General features: G+C 36.3%; 2 protein-coding genes across 2 annotated transcripts in view; one reads left to right on the top strand and one right to left on the bottom strand.

Moving 5' to 3' along the window:
* MALRD1 (MAM and LDL receptor class A domain containing 1) overlaps positions 1-27193 on the bottom strand; it is a 518391-nt gene that overhangs the window by 419464 nt on the left and 71734 nt on the right. Inside the window, exons 12-15 of the mRNA XM_020872693.2 lie at positions 23347-23444; positions 13762-13935; positions 7256-7376; positions 4966-5064 (exon numbers count right to left, since the gene is read on the bottom strand). Of these exons, the coding sequence (XP_020728352.2) occupies positions 4966-5064; positions 7256-7376; positions 13762-13935; positions 23347-23444 (492 nt within the window). The remainder of the gene's footprint in view (positions 1-4965; positions 5065-7255; positions 7377-13761; positions 13936-23346; positions 23445-27193) is intronic.
* On the top strand, positions 15181-15489 carry LOC110124221 (selenoprotein W). The gene has a single exon (XM_020872692.2). It carries the CDS (start codon positions 15182-15184, stop codon positions 15443-15445), a length of 264 nt encoding a protein of 87 aa, XP_020728351.2. The 5' UTR covers position 15181; the 3' UTR covers positions 15446-15489.

Raw genomic sequence — 27193 nt, 5'->3', positions numbered from 1 at the left:
TTAGAAAAAAACCATATGCATTTTCTACTATCCAGTTTTTAGACAGAAGTACATTACAAGTGCTTGGAAAATAATGTTTGGGAATATTATAATACCTTTAAAACACAAAGAGTTGTTTTAAAAAATACAGGCTTTCTCATCTATCTGATAAACTATGTCTTTTACCAAAATTGGTTAAAAATTACATTTGGTAGTTTTTTCCTAAAAAGTTCGAAGATATTTTAGAGACACAGAACACCTAAATCATAGTAATTTTAACAACTCTTTTGAGGTAAGTCATAATCATTCTACTATAAAGAAAGACAACTCAAATTAGGTTCAAGATAGTTGTGAAAATTAGAATAAATTGCATTAAGATATTAATATTTGAAACCCTAGAGGAGCAATGTTCCTTTTACAGAGAATTTATTTTTATGTGTAGAAATCCTGAGTGTGGTATCGTCTTTTCCTCCTTACAGAAAATCTTTTTTTTTTTTTTAAAGCAATTAAGCTTTCTATGGGAAAACTGACAAGTTAGTTCACTGCTAAACTCTCAGCCTAAAATCACTGTGCTTACTTCTCTTTTTTGCTGCAAAGAACACAAAAGATGCCTGCTTTTACTCCAGATTCTTTACCGTGCCTTTACTTCATCTCAACTCACTGCTGGAATCTTTAACGTATGAATTCATAAAAATGGGTTGAAGAATTAGCGTTTGTATGACAAAACAGATTCATCGCGATAAAATCAGCCTTGCGGGGGCAGGGCGGGTGGACAAGCAAAGAAATAAAAGACAAAGATTTTAGAGAACTGAAGTTCATTTGCTTATTTTTTAACTCAATTCACTATAATCATGGATCCAATGCCAAATAAAGATCCCCATCCTCTTTTTGTGTCTGTAAGTCTTTTAAATCCTTGAAACACAAAATTGGAATTGAAAGAAATTTAGTGCATTTCCGATTTATGAAATGTAATGTGATAAAATAATTTCTAAAGGGAAAAGATTAAGGTTTCTTTCTTTTCTTTTTTTGTTTAAGGATATTAATGTTTTAAAACTTCTAGACAGAATTCCTAAGATACCATTTGACGTCCTAGGGGCCTGAGAGCATGATTTCTCCTCCAAAAGTAAATTCTTTCACTGGCTTCAAATTTCCTATTGCTCAAACTGATCAAGGAAGCAACTTTTCATTTCTGGAAACTATCATTTTCAATTTAATGATGAACTTGAAAGGACAGAAAGGTTGCAAAATGTGTGGTTAAGAATCTGTTCTGGGAACAGATTACCCAGATGTAAGTTGGCCTTCCACCAATTACAAACTACACAACATTAGGAATGTGTGCCAATTATAATCACATTGTGTCCAGGCTCCAAATCTACCCTCTTTGCTCTGCTTTGAGATAACGGAGCTGGACTGTGCAAACATTTCTCTTTTCAATAGCTCATACAATGGTTGGCTTTCCTAGTAAAGAGCAAAGAATGCCACAAAGAATGGCAGAACAAAGAACTTCCCTTTTTGGTTCCAGGGTACTTTTTTCTTGTTTTTGTTCTTAAACCATGACCACCAGCCTTATAAGACAGTGCGGATAAGTCACCCTTCAGTGAGTTTTGCAGGTATCTTGATGGATAATTTCTTTCTTGACTACTAAGCTGTTAACAAAATCTAGCCTACAGTATCCCAGCAAATTTCTCCAAATGGAAGAACATTTCCAAATACACCTTCAGGCCAACATTACCCAGATACCAAAATCAGAAAAGGATGCCACAAGGGAAAAAAAAGGGGCCAATATTCCTGATGAACAAAGATCTTCATCAAACACCTCAATAAAAATATTAGCGAATTAAATTCAAAATCACCTTAAAAGGATCAAACACTAGGATCAAGAAGGATTCATTTCAGGAATGCAGTGATGCCTCAGTGTTTACAAATGTAATACACCATGTAACAAAATGAAGCAAATGTGATACATCATGTGAACAAAATGAAGGATAAAAATCAAATGATCATCTCCATAGATGCAGAAAAAGCACCTGACAAAATTCAACATCCATTTATGATAAAAACTCTCAACAAAATGGGTATTAAGAGGATGTAGCTCAACATAGTAAAAGCCATATACGGCAAGCCCACAATCAACATCATAATCTACAATGAAAGCTGAACATTTTTCCTCTAAGATCAAGTACAGGATAAAGAGGCCTACACTTACCATTTTTATTTAACAATATTGGAAGACCTAGTCACAACATCTACCAAGAAAAATAAAATAAAGAGCATCAAAATCAGAAACAAAAAATAAAACTATTTACAGATGACATGATTATAAAAGATTCCCCAAAAATCTGTTAGAACCAATCAACGAATTGGTAAAGCTGCAGGATACATTAACAATATACAAAAATCTATTGCCTTTCTATATATCAATAATGAACTATGAGAGATAAATTAAAAAAAGATTGACACTTAAAACTGCACCAAAAAAAAAAAAAAAAAGACACCACAAAGTATTTAGGAATCAATTTAACCAAGGGGGTGAAAAACCTGGACACTAAAATATATAAAACATTAATGAAAGAAACGGGTGATGACACAAATAAATGGAACAATTTTCTATGCTCAATGAATTGTAAGAACTAATATTGCTATAATGTCCATGCTACCCCCCCTCAACCCCCTTCCCCATGAGGCAATCTACAGTTTAATGCAATCCCTAACAAAGTTTCAGGAGTATTTTTCAAAAAAATAGAACAAACTATCCTAAAATCTTTATGGAACCACAAGAGACACCAAATACCCAGAGCAATCCTGAGAAACAAGAAAGAACAAAGACAGAGGCATCTCACACCCTGATTCCAAATTATATTACAAAGGCATCATAATTAAAACTATGTTATTGCCATACATTAAAACAAACACAAATCAATGGAACAGAATAGAGAGCCCAAAAGTAAACCCACCCATAGATAAATTAATGTTCAATAAAGAAGGTAAAAATAAACTATGGGGAAAAGATAGTCTCTTCAATAAGTGGTGCTGGGAACAATGGACAGTCACATAAAAATAAAACCAAAGTGGGCCACTCTCTTTACACCATACACAAAAATTAACTCAAAATATATTACAAACTTCAACATAAGACATGAAACCATAAAAGTTCTAGAAGAAAACACAGGAAAGAAGCTCCAAGACAAAAGTCTTTGCAACATTTTTCCGATTTGACACCAGAAGCTGAGTCAACAAAAGCAAAAATAAACAAGCAGGATTACATCCAAAAGGTTCATCCCTGTTTCTGTTTCAGAGTTCCTAAAATCCTTGGAATTTCCTAAGTGTGCACGCATGCATGCTAAGTCGCTTCAGTCCTGTCCAACCCTTTGTGACCCTATGGACTGTAGCCCACCAGGCTCCTCTGTCCACGGGATTCTCCAGGCAAGAATACTGGAGGGGGTTGCCATTCCCTTCTCCAAGGGATCTTCCTGACCCAGGGATCAAACCTGCATCTCCTGAGGTTCCTGCACTGCAGGTGGATTTTTTACCACTAAGCCACTAGGGATTCCTAAGTATGGAGAATAACAAAGTTGTGTTTTCTCATGTTAATTAGGCAACTTTGGAGTGAACCTAAGGATGGAGGGTGGTTGCCAATGGAGCCAAATATGTGATTAGAGGTTGGAACTTCCAGTCCTACCCCTAACCACTGAGGAGAGGAGATAGGCTGGAGCTTGAATTGGTGGCCAATGATTTACTCAATCATGTTAATATCTATGTAATGAAGCCTCCATAATAACTGAAAAGGATGGAGTCTGGAGAGCTTCTAAGTTGGTGAACATGTGGAGGTGCTGAGAGAGAGGCACCTGGAGAGAACACAGAAGCTCCTCATCCTTTCCCCCCACGCTGTGTCTCTTCCATTGAACTGTTGCTGAGTTAGATCCTTTTATAATAAATGGATTATCTAGTAAGTAGAATGTTTCTCTGAGTTCTGTGAGATGCCCTAGCAAATTAATCAAATCCAAGGAGGAAGTCCAGGGAACCTGATTTAGAGCCAGCCAATTAATAACAACCTGGGCTTGAGACCATCATCCAAAGTATAGCAGAAGGAGGAGGCAGTCTTGTAGGACTGAGTCTTAACCTGTAGAACTTAATGGCATCTCTGGGTAGGTAGTGTCAGAACTGAGCTAAAAGTGTAGGATGCTCAGATGGTACCCTGAATTTATCTGAAGAAAACAAAAACACTAACTCAATAAGATATATGTGCCCCATGTTCACTGCAGCATTACTACAACAATGAAGAAAATGTGGTACATAGACAGTGCAATAATATTCAGCCATAAAATAGAAAGGAATCTTGTCATTTGTGACAACACAGATAGACCTTGAGGGCATTAGGCTAAGTGAAATAAGTCTGACAGAGAAAGACAAATACCATATGATTTCATTTGGAATCTAGAAAACAGACAGACAACAAAAACCCAAGGTCGTAGTTCAGGGAACAGAATGGTAATGGCCAGAGGCAGGGAATTGGGGATCAAAGGGTACAGACTTATAAATAAGTCATGAAGATGTAATAATGTATAGCATGGTAATAATAAGCAATAATATTATACCGTGTTTTTGAAAGTTGTTAAGCGAGTAAATTTTTAAAGTTAAGGGCAACGAAGATCCCATATGCTACAACTAAGATCCAGTACAGCCAAATAAATACTTTTTTAAAATAAAAGTTCTCATTACAAGAAAAAATTTTATAACTATGTATGGTGATATAACTAGACTTATTTTCATGGTTGTTTTGCATTATATTCAAATATCAGAGCATTATGTTGTATGTCTGAAACCAATATAACGTTATACATTAATCACACCTCGATAAAAATATTTTTAAAATATTAATAACAAAAAAAGAAACATTCTTCATTAATTAAGTAGCATGCACTTAACATTTAGAGAGTAAATATGTACCCACAGATCTTAGTTGAGTGAGTCTAGACTCTCACTCACCACAGTTAGCTTCCTCTGCTCCATCTGGACAGTCAGATGTGAAATCATACACCCTGCTGGATGAAGTCCAGCCTGCGTCCTCATGTGGCACAAGTCCAGCTTCAAATGAAGAGATGGAGAGAATAAAACATCTTTTTCTCTTCCAACAAATAGATGGAATGTGTAATTGTTTCATGAACACTAGTTTTTAAATGGGCTAAACATGGCAAGCATAGGGTCTCAATAAATCTCTGGCCATAAATATAACATAATTCACCATAAGTAGGACTTGACAAGTCCCCTTCTCCTCCCATCCCTAAACTCCTGCTCGGTGGAAATACTGAAGTCCATGAAGGAGATCTTATGATTGCCTACTGGATAAATTTGTACAAATGGTAAGAAAGTTTTTTCCTTTGTGTAAAATCATTGGTCTTTCAGAAATAATTCACATAAGTTTGGCCTAATGAGAATTATGCCCTCACCAACTGAGCTGGTGTGCCAACTAAAGCACACATAAATGAGTTCTGAGTTAATTTACGAAGAGAATTCTCTGTAAGTGAGATCAAGTGTTCTCAGAGACTTCTACTAAGGTTAATTTTACTGATAATTTAAAACCTTTAACCACTTCTGCTTCCAAATACACCACCCTCAATGTCAACCCTAATACCTTCCTACTATTCCAATTCTGGTGATGCAGCATTTAATTAGGAGAAGGAAAATGTTTAATTAATTAACAGAAATAAGGTAATTCTGGTTAACCCTCCAAAACTCATTAATCATAAATCTGCTGCTTTACATTCTGTAATGTCTATCAAAATCCCACCCCACCCCACCCCCACCCCACACACACTACACACAGCTTAGAATGGTTTATTGTAAATTCAGGACACACATTCTGAATAATGTAAAAGCATGTTAACACAATACAGTTAGGACATAGAATATACAGCCTCCCCAATGAAAGATGCCTTTAATAAAGGATCCTTAGTGAAAAGTTCTTTAACTCAGATCTCAATTTAAAATAGTTTCTCCTATATCATCCTTAATTAATGCACTTAGCTCCTTTTAAGAATTTAACTTCTCTCACTAAATATGTCATGTAAGAAAACATAACTTCAGAATGTATGACATGCCTGATGTCCACATGCAATTATTTTTCATGTAAAGAGATTAATAAAATGAAGTGTGACAATTTTCAGAAACATTTTTAATCTTCATTTTTGTTTCTTAAGTGAGACCTGAGGAAAGGGGTGGTCAGAGAGAAACCTCAACCAGGGTTAAAATAACAAAGTAACTGCAGGCACAATTTATACCCGTTTCAACGGACTCTCACAAAGACCCCATGGGCTATAGACCCCAGGCTCCTCTGTCCATGGGGTTCCTCAGACAGGAACACTGGAGTGGGTTGCCATTTCCTTCTCTAGGGGATCTTCCCCACCCAGGGATCAAACCTGAGTCTCCCGCATTGGCAGGTGAATTCTTCACCACTGAGCTACCAGGGAAGCCCATATATTACAGAGAGGTTTTCAAAAATGCCTATCCTATTATTTGCGATCCATTTTTATGACAGTATATCTTTCTCTCAATTGAAATTCTCTACAAAATATGTAGTCAATGAATTTAAACACATAATTTTAGGGTCAAGTTTGAAATTCTTCTTTGGCCTTAAGTCACTTTTCTCAACAATACTTTTTTTGAACTCCTGAGTGATTCTGAAACATGAATTTAATTACATATTCACTTGAAGTATCAAACAAAATTAAATTACAATTTATTTATAGAGAGGTATTTTTAAACATGCAAAATATTTAAAATTCTTTCGTAACTATTATAATTAAATAATCTGTATGTGACAATTTTAGCCACAAGTATACAATGTTATTAGAGGATCGCCTCGGGCCTAGACTGTGATAGACCGCATTTTTACCCTTTTTTTTTGGGAAAAAAGAAATGTTTTTGTTTTCACAGACATGTGACATAATCCACATCCTGGTATTAGTGAACTATATTAATGAAGGATTCTAAAATATTTTATATTTTCAGGAACTTTTCTGGTGCTCTAGTGGTTAAGACTTTGCCTTCCCATGCAGCAGGGGAGGGTTTCATCCCTGGCCAGGAAGCTAAGATCTCACATGCCTTTCAGCCAAAAACCAAAACAGAAAAATATTGTAACAACTTCAAGAAAGATTTTTAAAATGGTCCATATCAAAAACTTAAAATATATACATATATTTTGATATTTTGATATCAAAGAAAACCATTTCAATGTTCAAAATTGCAACCACCATAAGGAAAAAAAGAAAAAACTTACCTTTGCTTTGCACACTAGTACCTGGAAGTGTCTTATATGAAATTTCACATTCCTGGGATACACTGATGTCATCTAGAGCAACAGTAGCATTTGATGATAAAACTGTAGCTTCCAAAATTAACTAAAATTATAGAAAGATAAATTATTAGAAATATACTATAAACATTTTTTTTAATATTTCTAGGCCCAAGATGGAGCCATTCCTGCCCTGGGTGCCATGACAGCAACTCAAAACTTAAGTAACTTTCATGCCTTTAAATGCTCCTCTTGATCAGAAACACAGTATATTCAGTCAGTCAGTCCCCAAACTTCAAGCCAATTCTGGACTCCCTATTTCCTTATTCCTTCTCAACCCAAACAAGGTTGACTATGAAGCCTCAACCAACTGAATATTTTATCTCTTCCTCATTTTTTATTCTTTACCCTATAAAGCTTCTTGCCTTCCACCCCATTTTGCATATCTCCAAATTAGAGATTGTTTCTTGAAATGTTGAATAAACCTTGTTTGTACCCCCTAAACTATCTTCCTTAATCATTTTTTAACAAAAGTAAATGTATTACAATCATATTTCTTTGTGTAGAGAAGTTCATTTGCATATGTCCCAATCTTCCAACCTAATTTTATAAAATTGTTTTGATCAGAAAATTCAAATTAGGAATTTATAAAGTCATAACTGCTTTGACAGCACCTTATGCAACCTTAATATCCTAGGTAACCTTGTTTCAATTAGAAGTTGCAACATTCATCACAGTTGAAGGGCGGCCTTCCCACTGGAGCCATTAAGAGTTATAAGCATTTAAAATGAGCTCTTTGGGGTAATCAACTGCGTGGTTTACAACTCAATTTAATTGAGATATGAGTTAATTTATAATGTGTCTGCTGGAGGCAATGATTCATTTATGTATCAGAATATTTAAAAACTTATATAGATTATATATACATATATGGAAACCTACTTAGTGAGGCAAAAAAACACAGCGGTTAATAACATTCATATGCTAAAGCACTTGGAAGCATCTACTTAAGTTTAATTTATTCTAACTTTCTAAACAATGACTAATATAATTTGTTTTCTTTCTTATTAATCACTCACATTATATTGTTATTCCACAATCTTTAAAAAAAAAAAAAGAAGAAAGAAAGAAAAAAAATATGTGCAGAGTCTTAACAACACATAGCAGGACCACTAGTCTAGGCTAGCAAGTGGCTAGTAAGTGCATCTCCATGTTATCAGGGAGGATCTCTGAGCTCAAAGATCTTAAAATTAACTTGGTAAGACACATTGACATAAACTATACCATAAGTGCTATATAAGAAATATGCGTAAGATTCTAAGAGAATCAAAGAAAAGCACTTCATTACTTCTGCCAAGAATGTGAGACAGAATTTGGAAAAAAGTTTTAGTAGAGAGGGAGAAGGAAATGGCAACCCACTTCAGTACTCTTGCCTGGAAAATCCCATGGATGGAGGAGTCTGGTAGGCGACAGTCCACGGGGTCGCAAAGAGTCGGACACAACTGAGCGACTTCACTTCACTAATACTAAACTTCAGTTTCAGGTCATCTATACCTTTGCCTGCTTTCCTCTATATAATTAAATGCAAGACTATGTGATGAACAGTTACAATTTGATCTGGATTAATTAAAATCCTCCAATTTTAAGTAGAGAAAAAGTTAAAATTCCTTTAAAAATATATATCTCATATCTGTAAATAATATCACCTGATTGTGCCAAAATCATCTTCACTGTTTCTATTTTGTATTACTTGCTTTAAATCAAGCTGATCTTTCAATTTGTCATTGAAGGCAGTTCCCCCTGAAAACTACAGTATCAGTTAATAATTAGTGTGTGAGCCAGAGGTTGCTCAGAAGAGATGCTTCAACCATGCAAAAAGGCAGAGAGAAAAACCTAATTTTAAGAAGATTCTGAAGGTAACTTGAGAACTAAAATTTCTAATTATATGTTGATATCTTTCCTTCTAAAACTATTTTTTAGGATCTTGCTGAGTTTTGTTTTAGTCAATTATATTATATTATTCCCTGAGTGAGCAGAATCATTTCTTATTTTTGCTTTCAGGAAGCACACACAGCAATGGTAAATATTGTTTACAGTCAAGTGATTACTTTTTACACCTGCAAAACTGAGAGAAGGTTTTCCAGAGAAATATTCAACTAGCATATTTAAATTTTAGTTCTTTGATATCTTGTTTTAAACAAAGGATAATAAGAATGAATATGAATCTAAGAGGAAATGGAGACTATGGGAATATGGTAAGAAAAAATAAAGAAAAACTGGACAACAGTAATTTTTAAACAATGATGGTGGTGTTAAAAATAAGATCAACAGCAAACTTTTACTAAAGAGCTTGGATACTTTTTTTTTACATGCCAGGCTTGGAGTAAGCTAAATAAGTTAAAATACATTCACTTTATTTTAACCCTGTGAAGACAGTGCTATTTTCATCCACATTTTAAAGCAAAGGAAACAGAGCTAAGAGAACTGAAGTTATTGGTTGAAGGTCACATTTTGAGTAAGAAAAATGTGTGACCTGAGCCATGCATGATTATGCTGAACATCATCACTACCATGAAATAAGAGGTAACTGGTCTTCAGAGATGCTGGAGGATAGAGCTACCTGGCAAAACAAGATTTAATGAAGTCCTGGACTAAGAAGGCCAAGGACATAGCAACATTACAGAGACCGGACCAGCTTTTACTTTGCATTATATATCTTACCCTTCACTGAATCCTCAAATAACATCAGGAAATTGTTATTGATTCACACCATCAATACTGATCAAGAGTGAAAATGGTATGAATTACTGTAGAAAATTCCACAAAAGGGTCATTTTAAAACAAAATCTAAATGTGACACAATTATGCTTTAGTAGCAAACTCAAAGACAGCAGATCAACCTGAAATCTATAAACAGCATTCAGAAAAAGTACCACCTCTAGATACGAAATTAAGAAGAAGAATTAGGAAACAAATTGCAAATTAAGTGAATATATTTGTGTAAAAAGCTGAATATTTAAAATGAGTAGGAACAGTTAAAACAGATCGGAAAAAAAATACGATTAATGTGAACTATGTGACTTACATTCTTCCAATAAAAACTGCAAAGACAATGGAGAGAATATTAAAATGCTAATTTGCTGTTCTTGCAAAACAAACAGTAAGCCAAATCCATTTCTACCAGAAGACTGAAAGCCCTACCTAACCCAGGCACTGATTTCCTAAAGAAATCAGAGCAATTTACATTCTGTTGCAATGTGCGCAAGAAACATAAAAGGACCACATTGAATCTGAATGTCATGGCTACAAGAGAACAGAGTGGTCACACAGTTCATGTCTTTCTTCTTTCCAACGTTTGGATTAGATAACTGTACAAATATATGCTTAGCCGCATTAAACTGATGGTCAGTCAATGACGAAGGTCACCCTTAAATACTTCAGTCCACTAAATTTAAAGTGCCAAAGGAGTCTGTTTCCAAGAAGATAAACTTTAATTATTGGAATATGTAAGAGCTAGATTGACTCTTTGTAGGTATAATATCTTTTCTATTTGCTGTTGACCAAAGAATGAAGTAGAACTACATCAGCTAGACTCCTCATGCATATTTCCGTAACTTTGAAAATACACTTAGAAAAATCAAGTTAAAAACAACATAATTTTAGCATTTTTGTTTCTTGTAGAGGATAAGAAATGGAGTAGAAAAGGGTACCAAGAGGACAAAAGCCATGTTTTTAGACACAAACATATCAACAATACAAGCAAATGAAAATGTTCATATTAATTCATTCTGAAGTTTAAGTACATGGGTGTTTGCCTCTCTGTGTACTTTCTACTTGTTTGAAAGATTTAATAATGAATCTAAATAATATTAATGTATTCAATAAAAATACATCATGTATGTGTGTCTGTGTATTTATCTATCTTATAAAATGTGTATAAAATCTGCACTGCTTCACACCAGGATGTTACACAGACCCCAATTCCTTACCCACAGTCTTTGAGTCCAACTAGGATTTGACATCTGAACAGTTCAGAGTTGAGGATGTTCATCTTAAATCTATCATGATGCTCTCAGAGAGACCGAGGGCAGCTCTCTATCATCAAACCCATCACTAAATGAACTGCTTAACACTGGTTCAGGTCAGGTTAAACTTTGCCTCTAAATTTGTTTTTCAAAAGCTTATTGCTTCCCAAATTTTAACTTTCTAAATTGCTGCTTAGAGATGGTGGACCTATAATAGCCTTCTGAATGGTGAAATCTGAGAAAACAGTTCTTATTTTTCTTTTCACTGGCTATAGTTTCTAAAACAAGCCTTTACTACAGCCAAGTATCAGGATGACATGAGAAGGAGCAGAGGCACAGGCTAAAACCCTTACCTTCTCAGGGGCAAATTAAACACGGCTGAAGCGTAAAGCAAGAACCCAGGGCCATTCACTCCCCTCAAAAGCCAGAACAATTAAGAAGAGCCTAGGACTTCCCTAGTGGTCCAGTGGTTAAGACTCTGTGCCTCCAGGGCAGGGGGAGCAGGTTTGATCCCTGGTTGGAAAACTAAGATCTCATATGCCACATAGCGCAGCCAAAAATATACTAAAAAAAAAAAAAGAGGCTGACTGGTGCTGACTGGGAGCCCTCAGGTTAGAAGAGAGAAAAACCCGCACAGGTTGCTGATTCACCACGGAGGGGAGTGAGGGAAAGGGAGCACCAGAGTGCAGCTGCTTAAGAAAACATCGTGGCTGCCAAATTACAAAATCTCATCAAACCCTGATCAATCCACAAACTAGTTAATATGTCCCCAGATGATAAAGAGCAATCTCAATTTTCACTGCAAAACAAAGACAAAAATCCCCAAAGAAGAAATAATTTTAAAAAAAAACAAAAACCTACACTACACTAAAACTCTTTAATAATAGTGGCAGGTTAATGAACCCAGAAAGAACAGTATGAGTTTCAACTGCTAATATTTCTCCAAGAGTCACTTTCAACAAAGGACATTCAGGTTTTTGGGTTTTGTTTTTTATTAAGATTTTAGAGCACCTTTAGGGACAGTTTTAGAGCACAGTTGAGAGGAAGGTGCAGAGGGTTCCCACACACCTCCTGACCCCAAGCATCCATGGCCTCCTCCATCATTATCACCCCCCATCAGAGGGGGGCATTTGTTACAGCTGAGGAGGCAACGTTGATATATCATAATCACTCATGATAAAACGGTTTCCCCAAAGGTCGAGTCCTGGATTCACTAGCAGTTGGTTGTTCTCTGGGTGGGGCTGTTTATTCTGAGGTGAAGCATTATTTTAAATTTTAAAAAAATATTAATTTATTTCTTGGCTGCACTACATCTTCATTGTTGCATACAGGTGTTTGCTACATATGAAGAGCAGGGGCTCATCTCTACTTGCCTTGTGCAGGCTTCTCATCGCATTGGCTTCTCTTGTTGTGGAGCACAGACTTAGGTGCCCTGTGGCCAGTGGGATGTTAGTTCCTGGACCAGGAATCAAACCCATGTCCCCTGCATTGGCAGGCAGATCCTTAACCACTGGACCACAAGGGAAGTCCCTATTTTAAATATATACCTGGAGGTTCTAAAGGCATCTTCTCCAAAATAGTTTCTTCTCCCTGTTTGACTTCTATATTTGCCTCAGTTAGGAAGTGAGTAGCAGATGAGGTGAGTTATTTTTCAGAGGCTTCAAACACCCCAACAATCTTACATTCATGCACCCATTTATAGAGAAAAAATCAGAAGCATGGAAGGATTAAGCAATTTCCCTCTGACTATACACCAGGGTTTGAACTCCAAGCTAAAGAGCCCATGTTCACAGCTACCATTTCAGCTACATTTTCTTTAATACTCAGCTTCCCCAAATATTGCTTTTATTATCACTGTGGGTTTTCACAGATTGGGAAATCTGAAGCTCGAAGGCATAATGTATACTGTCACTTAGCAATACTTGGGTTAAGCAGAGATGGGAACTCAGACCAGCTGACTGATGGCAGTGAGTGTTCCTCTAATTTCACCATCCAATCTAGTTACTAAACTAGCTCTTTTCAAACATCATCCAGAAGGGAGTCATGTCCAGAAGGGTGGAAGCTGGGGCATCATCTGATAAGCTACAGTTTCCTTCTCTCATTATTTAACCAAGAAAATGACATAAAAGTGTGATAAAATTCTCATTATTAATGGACGGCAAATTGGAGCGCAACTCAGATATTTTTCACTACCTCACGTACTCTGCCATGCTTATTTAGGAAAAACAGTTTCCCATTACATTTCTATTCTCTCTGCCATCCTGTTCAATCTGTATCTCCACTTTTGCTCTGCTTCCACAGGTTAAGTCATGAGTACTTAGTACTCTACTTATCCCTGACTGTGAATATGCTGGCTTTATTAATATCAGATAAACTTACAGGGCATATGTGTTCTACTGTTGCCTGGGAAGATCAGCATTAAATAAGCATCTTCTTCTGAGTTGTATTCATCTTTTACGTGCTTACCTGAAAAGGGAGAGTAGATTCTCCAGCCTTTGCAATGAGATTGATTTTTGCTTGTTGCCATTGAGATTCAGAGATTCCGATTAGATCACTGTGCTTCTGCAAATCCCCATTCAGAGATGTTCTTGTAAAAAGTGAGAGACGTGAATGCTGAGACAAATGATACCAAAACCGCACCTGGTGAAAAATGTGTTTGAGTGATATTAATTCCATTTACTTATGCCCAGTAGATCTTCTATAATTAAAAATACCCAAAATTACTTTGGTGTTCAATATCATCTTAATTCTCCTCCAAATATGTAAACTCAGAAAATGCTAAGTACATCTTCTGCCAGCCTTTGTGGTCCCTGCTTAAGAAAAGGCTCAAGGCAGTTACATTAACTGGTATTTTAAACACATGCTATAGAGTTGTCTAAAGACATGAGACACAAGGATCCTGCTCAGACAAGTATAATAAATATCTGTCTACACCACTAGGGAACATTTTAGGACCCTTTTCTCTTGCTTTCTTGCTTCTTTTGACTCTAGGAAGACACAAGTTCTACATCTGACTCAAATTACAAAATCACATAGTACTATTCATTCTCTTTGATGTCTTCGAAATTTTCTCAAGAAGACTGCAAGGAATACTTTTTCATTAATTCCTTCTTTGTTGTGACATTATCAAAAACCTTGGGAGATCATATAATACTGTTTATCAATAATTTAATCTAACTACAAAATGTTCTTTTTGAGGTTAGGGAGCCTAGATTTGATCACTTTGTTTCCTATTCACCATCAATGGTGACACAATCTAAAGAACTGACAGGTTAACAAGGTAGTGGAGAAAACAGAGAGGATTATTTTAGGTGCTGACAGCTGCAGCTATAACATGGAATTCAGCACTATCATTACTCAACCAATATTTACTGACCATTTACTAAGGACTGGACACAAGGCAAGTTGAAAATTAATTGCCTCAGTGGTTGGATGATATAATACAAAATATATCAAGGAAAATAACCCCACAAAACCAAGTTCAGACACAACAGCAATTTTTTCTTCCTCTCATTATTCCATAGAGTTCTAATACTTCATGTTTCAAAGACAAACAGAGCATTGTTCAGAGATGAGGCTCCTGAGAAATGAAATCATTCTCTTTTGACTCAAAGTGACTCCTTAAGTCTCACTACATTTTAAATTCCTGCATTTTTTTCCCCCTTCATCATTGGACTTTCACCTTGTTGCATGGACAGACATTATTACACACATTACTACTTATTTACTATCCCATTTATGTCATTGTGGGTACCAATTTCAGCGGAGATGAAAGTTGAAAAAAATGTGTAATGTCTTCCAAAAAACTGTTTGAGCAGATCTCGCCCTGCCTCGCCCGGGTGCGGATCGCGAGTCCGCGCAGCAGCGGGCACCGCGGTTCGGAGCGATGGCGGTAATCGTCGGGGTGGTTTATTGTGGCGCTTGAGGCCACAAGCCCAAGTATCTTCAGCTCAAGGAGAAGTTAGAAGATGAGTTCCCTAGCCGTCTGGACATCTGCGGCGAGGGGACTCCACAGGTCACCGGCTTCTTTGAAGTGTTCGTAGCAGGAAAGCTGGTTCACTCCAAGAAGGGAGGGGACGGCTACGTGGACACGGAGAGCAAGTTTCTGAAGCTGGTGGCCGCCATCAAAGCTGCTTTGGCTCAGGCCTGATGTGCCCTGAGGGCAAAGACCAGTAACTGTGGCCCAGCCCTTCCCGGCAGTCGCTTCATGACAGGAAGGGCTGAAGTGTCTCTTGGACGCCTGGCCCTTCCCTGATGTTCTCAAGGCCGCTGGTTGGAGCAGAGATGGACACCCCTGGTCTTTGCGTGCGTGCGTGCGTGCGTGCGTGTGTGTGTGTCCCCGCACGCTGGTCCTGCTGCCTTCCCCGTCCCTGCTGCCTTCCCCGTCCCTCATCTCCCTGCATCTCCCCACCCCCCGCCCCATCCGGCCCTTGTCTTCCCTTCTGCCCTATGGTGTTTGGGGTGGTCCTTCTCCAGGCTTCCTTTTCAAGGGGAAGCTGAGAGGAGGATCAGGATGAGTGAGTCTCAGATTTCAGCAGTGATGGCAACAGTTCACAACTCAATAAATGGTGATGAGGTTAACAAAAAAATAAAAATAAAAAATTGTTTGAAACATCAAGCATTCTCTGTTTCAATGTGGTACACATTTTTTTCAGTGCCTACTGAATTGCCATCACTTGGTCAAAGCATTCTTTCTGATCATCCATTTCATATCAGATTTTACCACCAAGTTCACCTACACTCAGGTGTTGAGGCAAGCCAAGAAACATAAAATCAAATGGAAGTGTTTAACTAAATTCTGTGGAAAGGGAGGCTATACGGTCCCCTACCACAATTAAATTTTAGATCCCTGCTATAGTTTCAGCATGTTCCAACTTTGTAAATATGCGAAACAGAGCTTTAAACCTAGTTGAAGAGTTGTGCATGCCACACCAGAATTTCAAGCTGTCAAACTGTCACTCAGTACATTACCCGTGCAAAGTTAATAGTGCATTAAGAGTAAATACCAATGGGATCCATATTCAATTGGATAAGAGCTTAGAACTGCACATTTAATTTACTTTTTTAAAAGTGAATTGGCATTATAGTGATTTGAGGAGAATTCTTTAGTTTGGTATAGACCAAGAAACCTCCCAGAGTCTTTCCAAACTTAATACTGGTCAGGGTGAAAATACTGTACAAAAGTTAATGACTTTACACAGACACGTACTCAACATCTGTAGTTCCCACTGTAATACACATTAGTAGTATAATCTTATGTCATGAACTCAAAATCACAATGCACGTTGTTAATTCCTCATAGAACCAACTAGGGCAATTTGTATTTAGTAGGTATTCAGTTAAGAGGCAGAGAAGGCAATAGCACCCCACTCCAGTACTCTTGCCTGGGAAATCCCTGGAAAATCACAATGCATGTCATTAATTCCTCATAGAACCAACTAGGGCAATTTGTATTTAGTAGGTATTCAGTTAATAGGCAGAGAAGGCAATAGCACCCCACTCCAGTACTCTTGCCTGGAAAATCCCACTCAGCCTGATGGGCTGCAGTCCACGGGGTCGCTAAGAGTCAGACACGACTGAGCGACTTCACTTGCACTTTCACTTTCATACATTGGAGAAGGAAATGGCAACCCACTCCAGTGTTCTTGCCTGGAGAATCCCAGGGACAGGGGAGCCTGGTGGGCTGATGCCTATGGGTTCGCATAGAGTTGGACACGACTAAAGCAACTTAGCAGCAGCAGTTAATAGGTACTAAAGAAAAGAAGGAAGTTTGAGTAGGACTATCAGCATTAGTGTTAAAGTAAATGTTTACAGGACTTTCTTGGTGGTACAGTGCATAAGAATCCCTCTGCCAATGCAGAGGACACAAGTTCGATTCCTAGTCCAGGAAGATTCCACACGTCATGGAGCAACTAAGTCCATATACCACGACAACTAAAGCCCGTGTGCCGGGAGTCTGCACTCCGCAAGAGAGGCCACCACCACGAGAAGCCTGCATACTGCCACCAAGAGTAGCCTCTACTCTCCACAACTAGAGAAAGCTCCCACAAAGCAACCAAGACCCAGCACAGCCAAAAATAAATAAATATAAATAAATGTCTAAAGACTTTCAGAGAGAGTGATAAAGAGAGAACTGCCCCCCGCCCCCGCCATGTATTATAAAATGTACAAGGAATCAGGTGTCCTTAGGGACCTCAAAGTTTTATGGGAGAGAACAAAAAGGAACAATGACAAGCATATGAAAACAGGGTGGCTATTTACATGTAAATTTACATGAATTCAACAAAACGAAAAATTCACTCTCTGTTATCATCACATTTTAAATGCTCAGTAGCTATTTGTAGCTAGTGACTTCCATAGTGGATGCAGAAGACAATTTTCATCACACAAAATTCTATTAAGAATAACCACCAAGCATGTATATTAAAATGATGTTGCTGTTCTTATTGTTTAGTATTAAGTCATGTCTGAATCTTTGTGGCCCCACTGACTGCAGCCCACCGGGGTCCTCTCTTCATTGGATTTCCAAGGCAAGAATACTGGAGTGGGTTGCCATTTCCTTCTCCAAGGGATCTTCCCTACCCAAGGTTTAAACCCACATCTCCTGCACTGGCAGGCCGATTCTTTACCACTGAGTTACCAGGGAAACCCATATTTAAATGATATCAACCATTTAAAATGTTATTTATTAACTATCATTTAAAGGAAACTACTATCTTGATTTATGTCTGATTCACTAAAAAGCAGGGATATAGGGACTTCCCTGGTGGTTCAGTGGTTAAGACTCTGTGCTCCCAATGAAAGGGCAAGAGGTCAATCTCTGGTCAGGGAACTAAGACCTGGTGTGCCCCCCTGCCAAAAGAAAAAGAAAAAAAGCAGTTATAGAAAATGTTAATATTAAAGGCTAGCTTTTATTTCTTCTGGGTTTTCAGTAAGTTGTATATCCACAACTTGGATTGTATGTACAGAGTGACTATGCAAGACACTGAAACAATTTATTCAAGAGAATTTCATGTGTTTTAAAAAGCTTGCAACAAAGCAATTCCTTTAATTGCAAACTGGAGAGAAAAGAAATGAAACTCAAATTACTTTACATTTTTAATTGTATTCTCTGATTTTATATTATTTGTATATATTTTTTAAATACTGAATCATTCATTTTACTATAAAAATAAAGGACATCTTATCGAGTGACTTATACTATTAGTTACTGAGTGCAGGCGGAATAACTAACCTTGCTATTCTATTTCTACAGTGCCCTGTGATATTCCCAGAGGAAAGGCCACTCTCTACAAAAGAATGTGATTAGGAACAACTGGGAATTGCTTATTAGTAACAGACCAAACAGGACATTATTTAGAAGCTCAAAATAATGTCTTCCTTATTTCTCTTTGCTATTTCATTTGATTTGGGTTTGTCTCCAATTGGAACTCTACTCTTCAGATTTTCTGCTTTTTTCCTCAACTTTCTTAAGCTCTTGACTCCTTTTGCTTCCCTATGAGGGAGCTTATTGGTCAAATCTTCATGTCTTTTCTCATTTTCTCCAAATGCACAGTTATCTCTGCTTTCTCGGCCACAAACATCAACCCCTGTCTGGTGTTTTCAACACCTGTTTGTATCTTCAAGATCCAGAATAAGACAAAAAATAAAATACACACATACCAAAAAAAGAGAAAGAAACAAGATATCTGTAACTCCTCAAAACTCAGCTGGGATTAAGTCCATGTAGTAGAGGGGGAGCATTCATCTCTCTCTCTCTCTCTCATACATCCCCCTTTATCATTACCAGAATACTGGAGTACAAGAAATCTGGAGCAGGTTGCCATGTCCTTCTCCAGGGGATCTTCCTGACCTGGGGATTAAACCCCAGTCAACTGCATCACAGGCAATGCATAGAAACGTGGGTTCAATCCCTGGGTTGGGAAGATCTCCTGGAGAAGGGCATGGTAACCCACTTCAGTATTCTTGCCTGGAGAATCTCATGGACAGAGGAGCCTGGTGGGCTACTGTCCATAGAGTCGCAGAGTCGGACATGATTAAGTGACTAACACTACTACTACTATAGTGATTCTTATGACTCCTAGTCATAATCATGCTTTTGCCTGACTTTTTTATCTGAATGAGCTTAAGTAGAAGTTTGCAGTCTTCAATAAAATATAATCTTTTCTCATCTAAATGATTAATCTGGGTGTGTTTTGACCATGTCCAATAAGAAAGAATATCTGCTCAACCTTTCCCCAAAATCCATTGCTTCCTCTAGAATATCTAACATGTATGCATGCATGCAGTCACTTCAGCTGTGTCCAATTCTGTGTGTCCCGAAGGACTGCAGCCTGCCAGGCTCCTCTGTCCATGGGACTCTCCAGGCAAGGACACATGGCAACCCACTCTAGTTCAACCCAGGGAACAAACCCCAGTCTTCTACATCTAACCTGCACTGGCAGGCGGGTTCTTTACCACCAGCACCACTGGGGAACCCCAGGATCTCTAAAATGATCTAACACTATCCTTGGAGTAGAGAAAGCAAGCAACAAAGCATGATTGCACCATTTCAAGCCCTGCTGCAAATTTCCTAAATTTCTCTCTGATAAGACTTCATCACTCTACTTGGGGAACCTGATAAAACATGGCCTTTTAAACTCATTGAGAGAGTTGCTACAAGTGGGTTATCACTGTTACATATTATATTGTTAAATGTTTTATATATATATATATATATATGTTATATATGTTTACTTTATATGTTGTTACATTATACATTACACATAATTACAGATAATATTACATACTGGGCTTCCCTGGTGGCTCAGATGGTAAAGAATCTGTCTGGAATGCAGGATACCTGGGCTCGATCCCTGGGTCAGGAAGATCCTCTGGAGAAGTGAATGGCTGCCCACTGTGGTATTACATATATTATATTTTTATCATGCTGTGAAGCACTTAACACTGAACTGCTATTAGTATCCTTCAGTAAATTCTATATTTTGGCAAATATTTTCTATACTACGACAAACGTGTTTCTATTGTCCCTTTAGGATCCACATGAAGTATGGAAGTAACAGGTGTGCCCTAAGTCAGAGAAAGAACATTTACACTTGTATGTGTGCCCTCAGAAGTCTCAGAACTATTTTTCTTTTGTTTTTTACTTCCTTGAACCTGAACCAAATGAAGACTCACATGTCTCTCTGCACTGGCTGCTGGGATACTTCGATTCAAACATGTAGCCTGGCCCTCAAATTTCATTTTTGAAACAAGTCTATCTTTTGTCTCATCAATCTTTTTCCTGATATACCCATTCACTTTTTTTTTTTAATTTTGAGAATTTTTAATTAAAGACTTAGAATAGCAAATATGTGTTGGGGAATTCAGAACAAACAAAACACAAACATATAAACTATTAATAGCATTGAAAGCAGAAGCTTCATGTTATCGGTCCTGCTGTATTTGTGAAGTGAGATATTTGGTCTTTCAAACAGTAACTCAAATATGAGAGCTCAGAAAATATTAATATTTTCACAAATCTCTTTCATATTCTATATTTCCTGATTTATTAAAAAACAGTATTTCAACAGCAATAAGAAATACTAACTTCTAGCTTCCACGTGTTCTGTGTGTCTTATCTCCTGGCTATTCTAAGGAAAAATGCCAAATTTCCACCAGTGACTAAAGGAGCTTCTGAAGCTTTTAATAAAAGTCCACACCTTGAATACTGCATAGTTGCAGGACCAATTCTGTATGTCGATGACATGTGTAGCCTACACATAAAGTACAAGGTAATTCATGCAAAATGACCCTAAAAGTCTGTTAGAAAAGTTTCAAAAGAAAGCTTCATATTCCTATAAAGTCCTTTCAAAAAAATATTCTTAGCTGTATTATCCTGATATGATTATGTAGAGAAACAATCATATAATTTCATAAAATGAAAGCTTTAATCATAAGTTCCCCACTTTGGTTATCTCGCTGCCTCACTTTATTATTTTATTACAAAGAGAATTTGCTATTCCATGAATATAGCTATGATCAATAGGTTCCAATTAGGAAGATCAGCTGTATTTTCTTGTTACTGAAGAAGATAAGAATTTGTTCTGTTAGCTTATTTTGTAACTTTCATGAAAGAAAGAAACACACATTACCACAGACTTCTAAAAAAGTAATAGTATATTCTTAGAATACTCCTTTGGGAGAGAACTTTAGCTATGTGCATCTCAGACTATGAATAACCTATAACAATCGAATAATAATTCTAAGCTGGAAAGTACTATGAAGTAATCCAAATATTCATCCTTCTAACTCAAAGATTCCTTACATTCAAGCAGATGCAGTTAAAAAGGAACAAAGACTTCTGCTGGCAGTCTGTAACCTCTTATTTTTCCACAAATCAAGGCAGGCCCCTAAATCAGCATCTGAGAACAAAGGTGGAGGACTTTGTTCTGAGAGACAAACAACAAAGAATCTAAATTGTTCATTGCTTTTACTGAGGCTCCACCCCAATAGCTCCCATAGGTAAGCTTCAAATTTAAGCCACAATAAAGAAAAATGTCCCCAAGTGGAAACAATCATAAATTGTGGGTCAACCCCAATGACCACAAATTAACGGCTACCCACACACAACAATGGGAAATGCAAATCATCTTGAAAAAGAAGAAAGCTGTATAATCTCTTAATGAGTCTCAGAATTTCTAATAAGTTCTTAATGTTAGTTTTCATACTTCTGTAAAAGAGGCAGAATTAATACATTCCATTGCTTTTTATCTAGTGTCTGTAATGAATTCAACAACAGCAGTTGCATTACTTTGGTTTGTGATCTTGAATTAAAGTTCAGTAAGTCTGTAAAGTGCTTTTAAAGAGCAAGTAAATGTTTCACAAGTTCTCCAGAAAAATCTATATCTATCACATCAGATTTAGTTAAAATAAACCAAAGGTGGGAGAGTCTAGAGTCCAAGTGGGTGAGATGGAGGTAGAGTTCAAAACACTGTTTTAATTCAAATTCTCACAAAGACATGGACAACAAAAAAACAAAGAAAAAAACAACAACAGAGTAGGACAAGCTATTAAGAGTTGCAGGCACTCTGTCAGGCTTATATCAAGCTTAAAGTGTAATTAAATTTACACCTCTGAGTGATCTGTAATTTATCACCAGGAATGCCTGAATTAATTCTGTAACCCTGCATTTCCAGGCAAGGAATTTAGTGTGTGGGACTACTGACCCCTTCATTATTTTCTGACAGGCAAAGGGAGAAAAAGAAAGCTGAAATCTACAGGTTCAGAGACATGTTAGAACTCTCAAAAGGATAGAAACTTCTAATGAAGACATTAGTGTTATGGAAAAATGGAAAGATTATGTTTATTGAACACCTACTATGTCCCAAATACTTTCCCAGATCCTTTATTTAATCACATTTGAATTCTCACAACCACTTGAAGAAGATATACTAACACTACACTTCCAGTGTGGACACTGAGTCTCAAAGCATATCATCTGTGGCAGAAGTGAAATTAGAACCAGGTTCATCTGACTCCAAAGTTCCCTTGCCTTCTTCTCTGTTATGCTGTGGGAATGAACTGAGTGTTTTACCCCTTGGTCTGTGTCTAGTGGCACCAGAAGGACTAAATGAAAAAATAAAATTCTGGAAATATATTTATTTTTCCTGCACATATTTGTCTTTATTTATTCATCCTTTCATCTTTTTTCCAACTGAATTTGTTAAACTGCTTTTATTTTCCTCAATTATTAGCAACATTTCTGGCCAAGATAACAAGCAGTTGGGGCAATGTGTATCCACAGCTTTAAATTATTGAAAGAACTACATGGAAAGAATACAAAATGATAGAAATATTTTTGAATAGGCCCCCCAAACAAATGGTGCAAGTTATATACTGTAAATGTCTTTTGGAATGACATGACATTTCCTGTTGAAATAGCTCACATAAATCTCTCAATACATCATGAAAGTAGTAGTAAAACATAGGAGGCATTTACTAGCTGGAGCAACCCAAGCCTAACAGTTTATAACCACAGACTGGCCAATGAAAATTCCAGTAACTGGTTACCTGACATGGGGTAGAGGCAGCGACTGATTTTGTAAGAACAGGACTTCCAAGCTTGGCCACTGAAGGTGGTTGATGTGCCCCAAAATAAATAAATGATCCTGCAAAAACAAACATAAAGTCATGTGGATAAAAGTTCTTCTCTTGTACATTTGGCAGTTCTTTGCTCTAATAGTTCAACTGTGCATACATTCAACAGTCAATCAGATAAAGAAAATGACGTTTTTACTTCTTTACCATTAAGTTCCACAGATAACCATGAATTGCTTTCATATGGATAACACTAAATATTTGAAATAAAATCTCACTGATGAAAAATAAGCTCTTGATCTAAATCCTCTCAATGAACATATTTTATTGGCTTAACTCAAGTCACGGTTTGAAATTAAATTAAATGAAGCTTCTAAGTTTACAATTAGATATTCAGCATGCCCTTAGAAAATTCCCAGGAGATCTTTACTTGTAAGTTTCTTCTGGATGTACTGAAGGATGAGAGCCTATAGAATGAGCTTGGTTTCTCCTGGGGTTTACATGTTTGTCATTGTTGTCTGTGCTAGTGGGAATGAAAGCTTAATTAAAGATGTAATCTGAGCATTAACAAAGTTACTGCTTTTAGATTTTAACTACAGTGGAAGTGCTCATGGCAAATGTACAGGGGGGATAACATCTCTTAGCAGCTCAAAAGATCACACATTCAGAAGAGAGGTCAGGGTAATAATGAAAATTTACAAGGTAGTCTATGCTGCACAATGTCAAGGTCTGATCCTGCCCTTTGATAATCATGGAGTGATGGGCAACCTGGAAAGGCAACTATTTTGATGAAATAAAACACATTCAGAAGGGAATTTTCTTAGATCAATGCTGACTGCACAGAATGAAAAGGAGTTCAGAATTAAATGTGTTACAGGTACCACCACATGTTTAACCAAACTGCCATGACTGCAAGTCAGCAGTGTGGGCTCTGAGTGAGAAAAACAGAACCCAGTTTCTATGGGCTTTAAATCCAAACCCAATTGGGAAGGATAATGCCTACTGTTCCCAACTCCAGACTAAGAGTAATAGAAAGAGTATATGAGTTCATTAAATTCTCTATTTCACCTATAAAAGAGTAGGAAAAAAATGACTTTGAAAAATTATTCCAGCTGAAAAATCCACAGGTTCAAGTAAAAATCAACTGAATATTGCCAAAAGAATAATAAAAATTCTAAACATTAACAATATTCAAAGATCTTGCTCCTCTGGTCATTTAAAACAATATGGACAATTTCAAACAAGTAATGAAGGATGAAACACATAAACACTAAAACTCCAAAATGTAAAAGAAGCAAAAGATTTGAACAAGTCGATTATCCCACAAAATTAACTGTAAAAGTGATAGGAAAACAATCTACCAGGGTGTGTGGCCCCACCACTTAATTTTATTTAATTTTTAAAGAATAAATATTTGCACATCACTTGCATATATCACAGGTTTTAGAAAAATATGAACAGCTCCTTGACTCATTTTATGATTCCAGATATCTCTAATGTTAAGAACAATGAAAAGAGAATAAAACTATAGATCAATGTCACTCATGATCATAGATACAAAATTCTAATTAAAATGTCTCAATTGCATTTGCAATTCTTAAAAAAAAAAATGCTGTGTCCCGACCAATGAGCTTTCCAAGAATAGAAGTTTGGTTTAACAGTCTTATCAACATAGTCAGTAAGATCAAATTAAAGAGTAAAATAATAGAATCATATAAACAAATATTGAAAAGACTGTGAAAAATAGTCATTCATTCCCAATAACCTCAATAAAATGTTAAAAACAAACAATAAAGATTAATGATCTACCTCAAAATAAATAATGTCTTCAGTGGCCAACAACAAGATTATTTTAATTATAATGAGAAACTACCTAGAGAATTCTGTCACCATTACTAATTAGAGGAAATATTAGTAAGATAATATTACTTATCTTAGACTAATATTATCTCATAGGTCTAGCAAATGTGCAAGTCAAGAAAATAGAATTTCTAGTAAATACAACAGAAAAGTAGAGATAGCACTCCATGTGTGTTGCCAATAATGTAATTGTAAAATCAGAAACCCCAACAGTTTCTCTTTTAATAGAGACAGATATCAATAAGAGAATTTAGCAAGGTAAATTCAAACAGAGAAATACTTCTAAGTTATTTTATTTATTTTAGCAATAAGACCCTGAATATAGAATGATAAGAAATATTCTACTCACAGTTAACAATGACAATACAAGATATGTAGAAATACATTTAAAAAGAAAAGAACAGGACTTGTATGAGGAACATCATAAAACTCCATGAAACACTATAAGACTTCTGATTAAGTGAAAAGAGATAACATTTTTTAGACAAAAAGATAATATTATGAAAATATTATATAAGTGAAAACTGATGTGGAAGCTAAACACAATCTCAACATTTTAACCAAATATTTGAAAAACAGACAGTATTGACTTAAACTTTATATATGCAAGTAGAGCCTAAAGAGAATGAACTCTGACCCTATTCCATGTACTTCCAGAAATATATCTCTGGATTTATTTTCTTAAAAGCCTGCACCATAGAATGCTCTGAGTTAAGAGACTTATGGAATTATAGCATACCAAAGAGACTATTCCTGTTCATCTGAACTGTTCATCGTAAACTTGTTCTTGTAAAACTCTTGTAACCCCAGAGGGGCTAGCTGACCAGCACAGTATAAAAATAAAGAATGCAGGGGTCAGCCTCCCCGGGCTACACTGTCCAGGCCAGCCTCAACCTCACTTTTTGCAAAGGATGCACCCCTTTTAATGCAATATGGCCCAGAAAGGATTCCTTAGACGCTGTGAGAACATCAGAAAATAGACCTTATAATGAATTTAGGTAAAAATATCACAAATATACCATTATGCAGGAAGAAATCATAAATAAAACCAGTCAAATGAAGTTCGCATCAGGAATACAAGGGTGGTTTAATATTTGAAAAAATCGTTCATTTTATTATAAACAAAAAAGAGAGTATCACAATGATGATTATCACAATATGTTCTGAAAAGCATGCACCAAATTTTAACAGATTAACTTATATACATACATATACATACACACACATATATACATAAACGTTAACACTACAAATAGAAACATCTTTATCTGATACAAAACAACCTTTTAGTGACTATACAAAACAACCTTTTAGTAACTATAGCATTCAAGAATTAATTATTGACAGTGTTTCCCCTAAACAGGAATAAGACAAGTACAGTAGCTATCACCAGCTCTAGGCAACATTTTCCCAGAAGTCCTTGTCAGAACAATAAAACTGAAAATAGAGAGTGTAAGATTTAGAAAGAAGGAAATAATATTGTCAATCTTTGAAGACAAAATAATTATGAGCCCATAATTTATAAATTCTTAACTATAATTTTAAAATAAGCACGGTCATTGAATACAAGGTCAATATTTTAAAATATAACTACATTTATATAGAGAGCAACAACTCCAAAAATTAAGTTTTTAAAATGTGACATTTAAAATAGCTGCAAAAATTTTAAAAACCTAAGGAAATATTAGAAAAATCTTTTTAAAATCTATGCACTGAAGCTTCAAATATAGAGAAATCAAAGATCTAAATAAATGGAAAAAATTAGAAACATTTGAAAAAGATCATCTTTCCATGAACTACAAATCAAGGTTACATAGGAGAAATCATTTTTTACACATAAATTTTTTAAAAATTAAGAGAATAGTATGTCTATTGATGGTAGACAAATAGAAAACAGTACTCCTTTTGCTGCTGAAGTTTTAAGTATTAAAATTTTGAGAGAAAGCACATATCTTTCTGT

Source organism: Odocoileus virginianus, chromosome 9 (assembly GCF_023699985.2).
Source record: "Odocoileus virginianus isolate 20LAN1187 ecotype Illinois chromosome 9, Ovbor_1.2, whole genome shotgun sequence".
In the NCBI taxonomy this organism is placed as follows: domain Eukaryota; kingdom Metazoa; phylum Chordata; class Mammalia; order Artiodactyla; family Cervidae; genus Odocoileus; species Odocoileus virginianus.
This window is presented reverse-complemented; position numbering and strand designations above follow the sequence as displayed.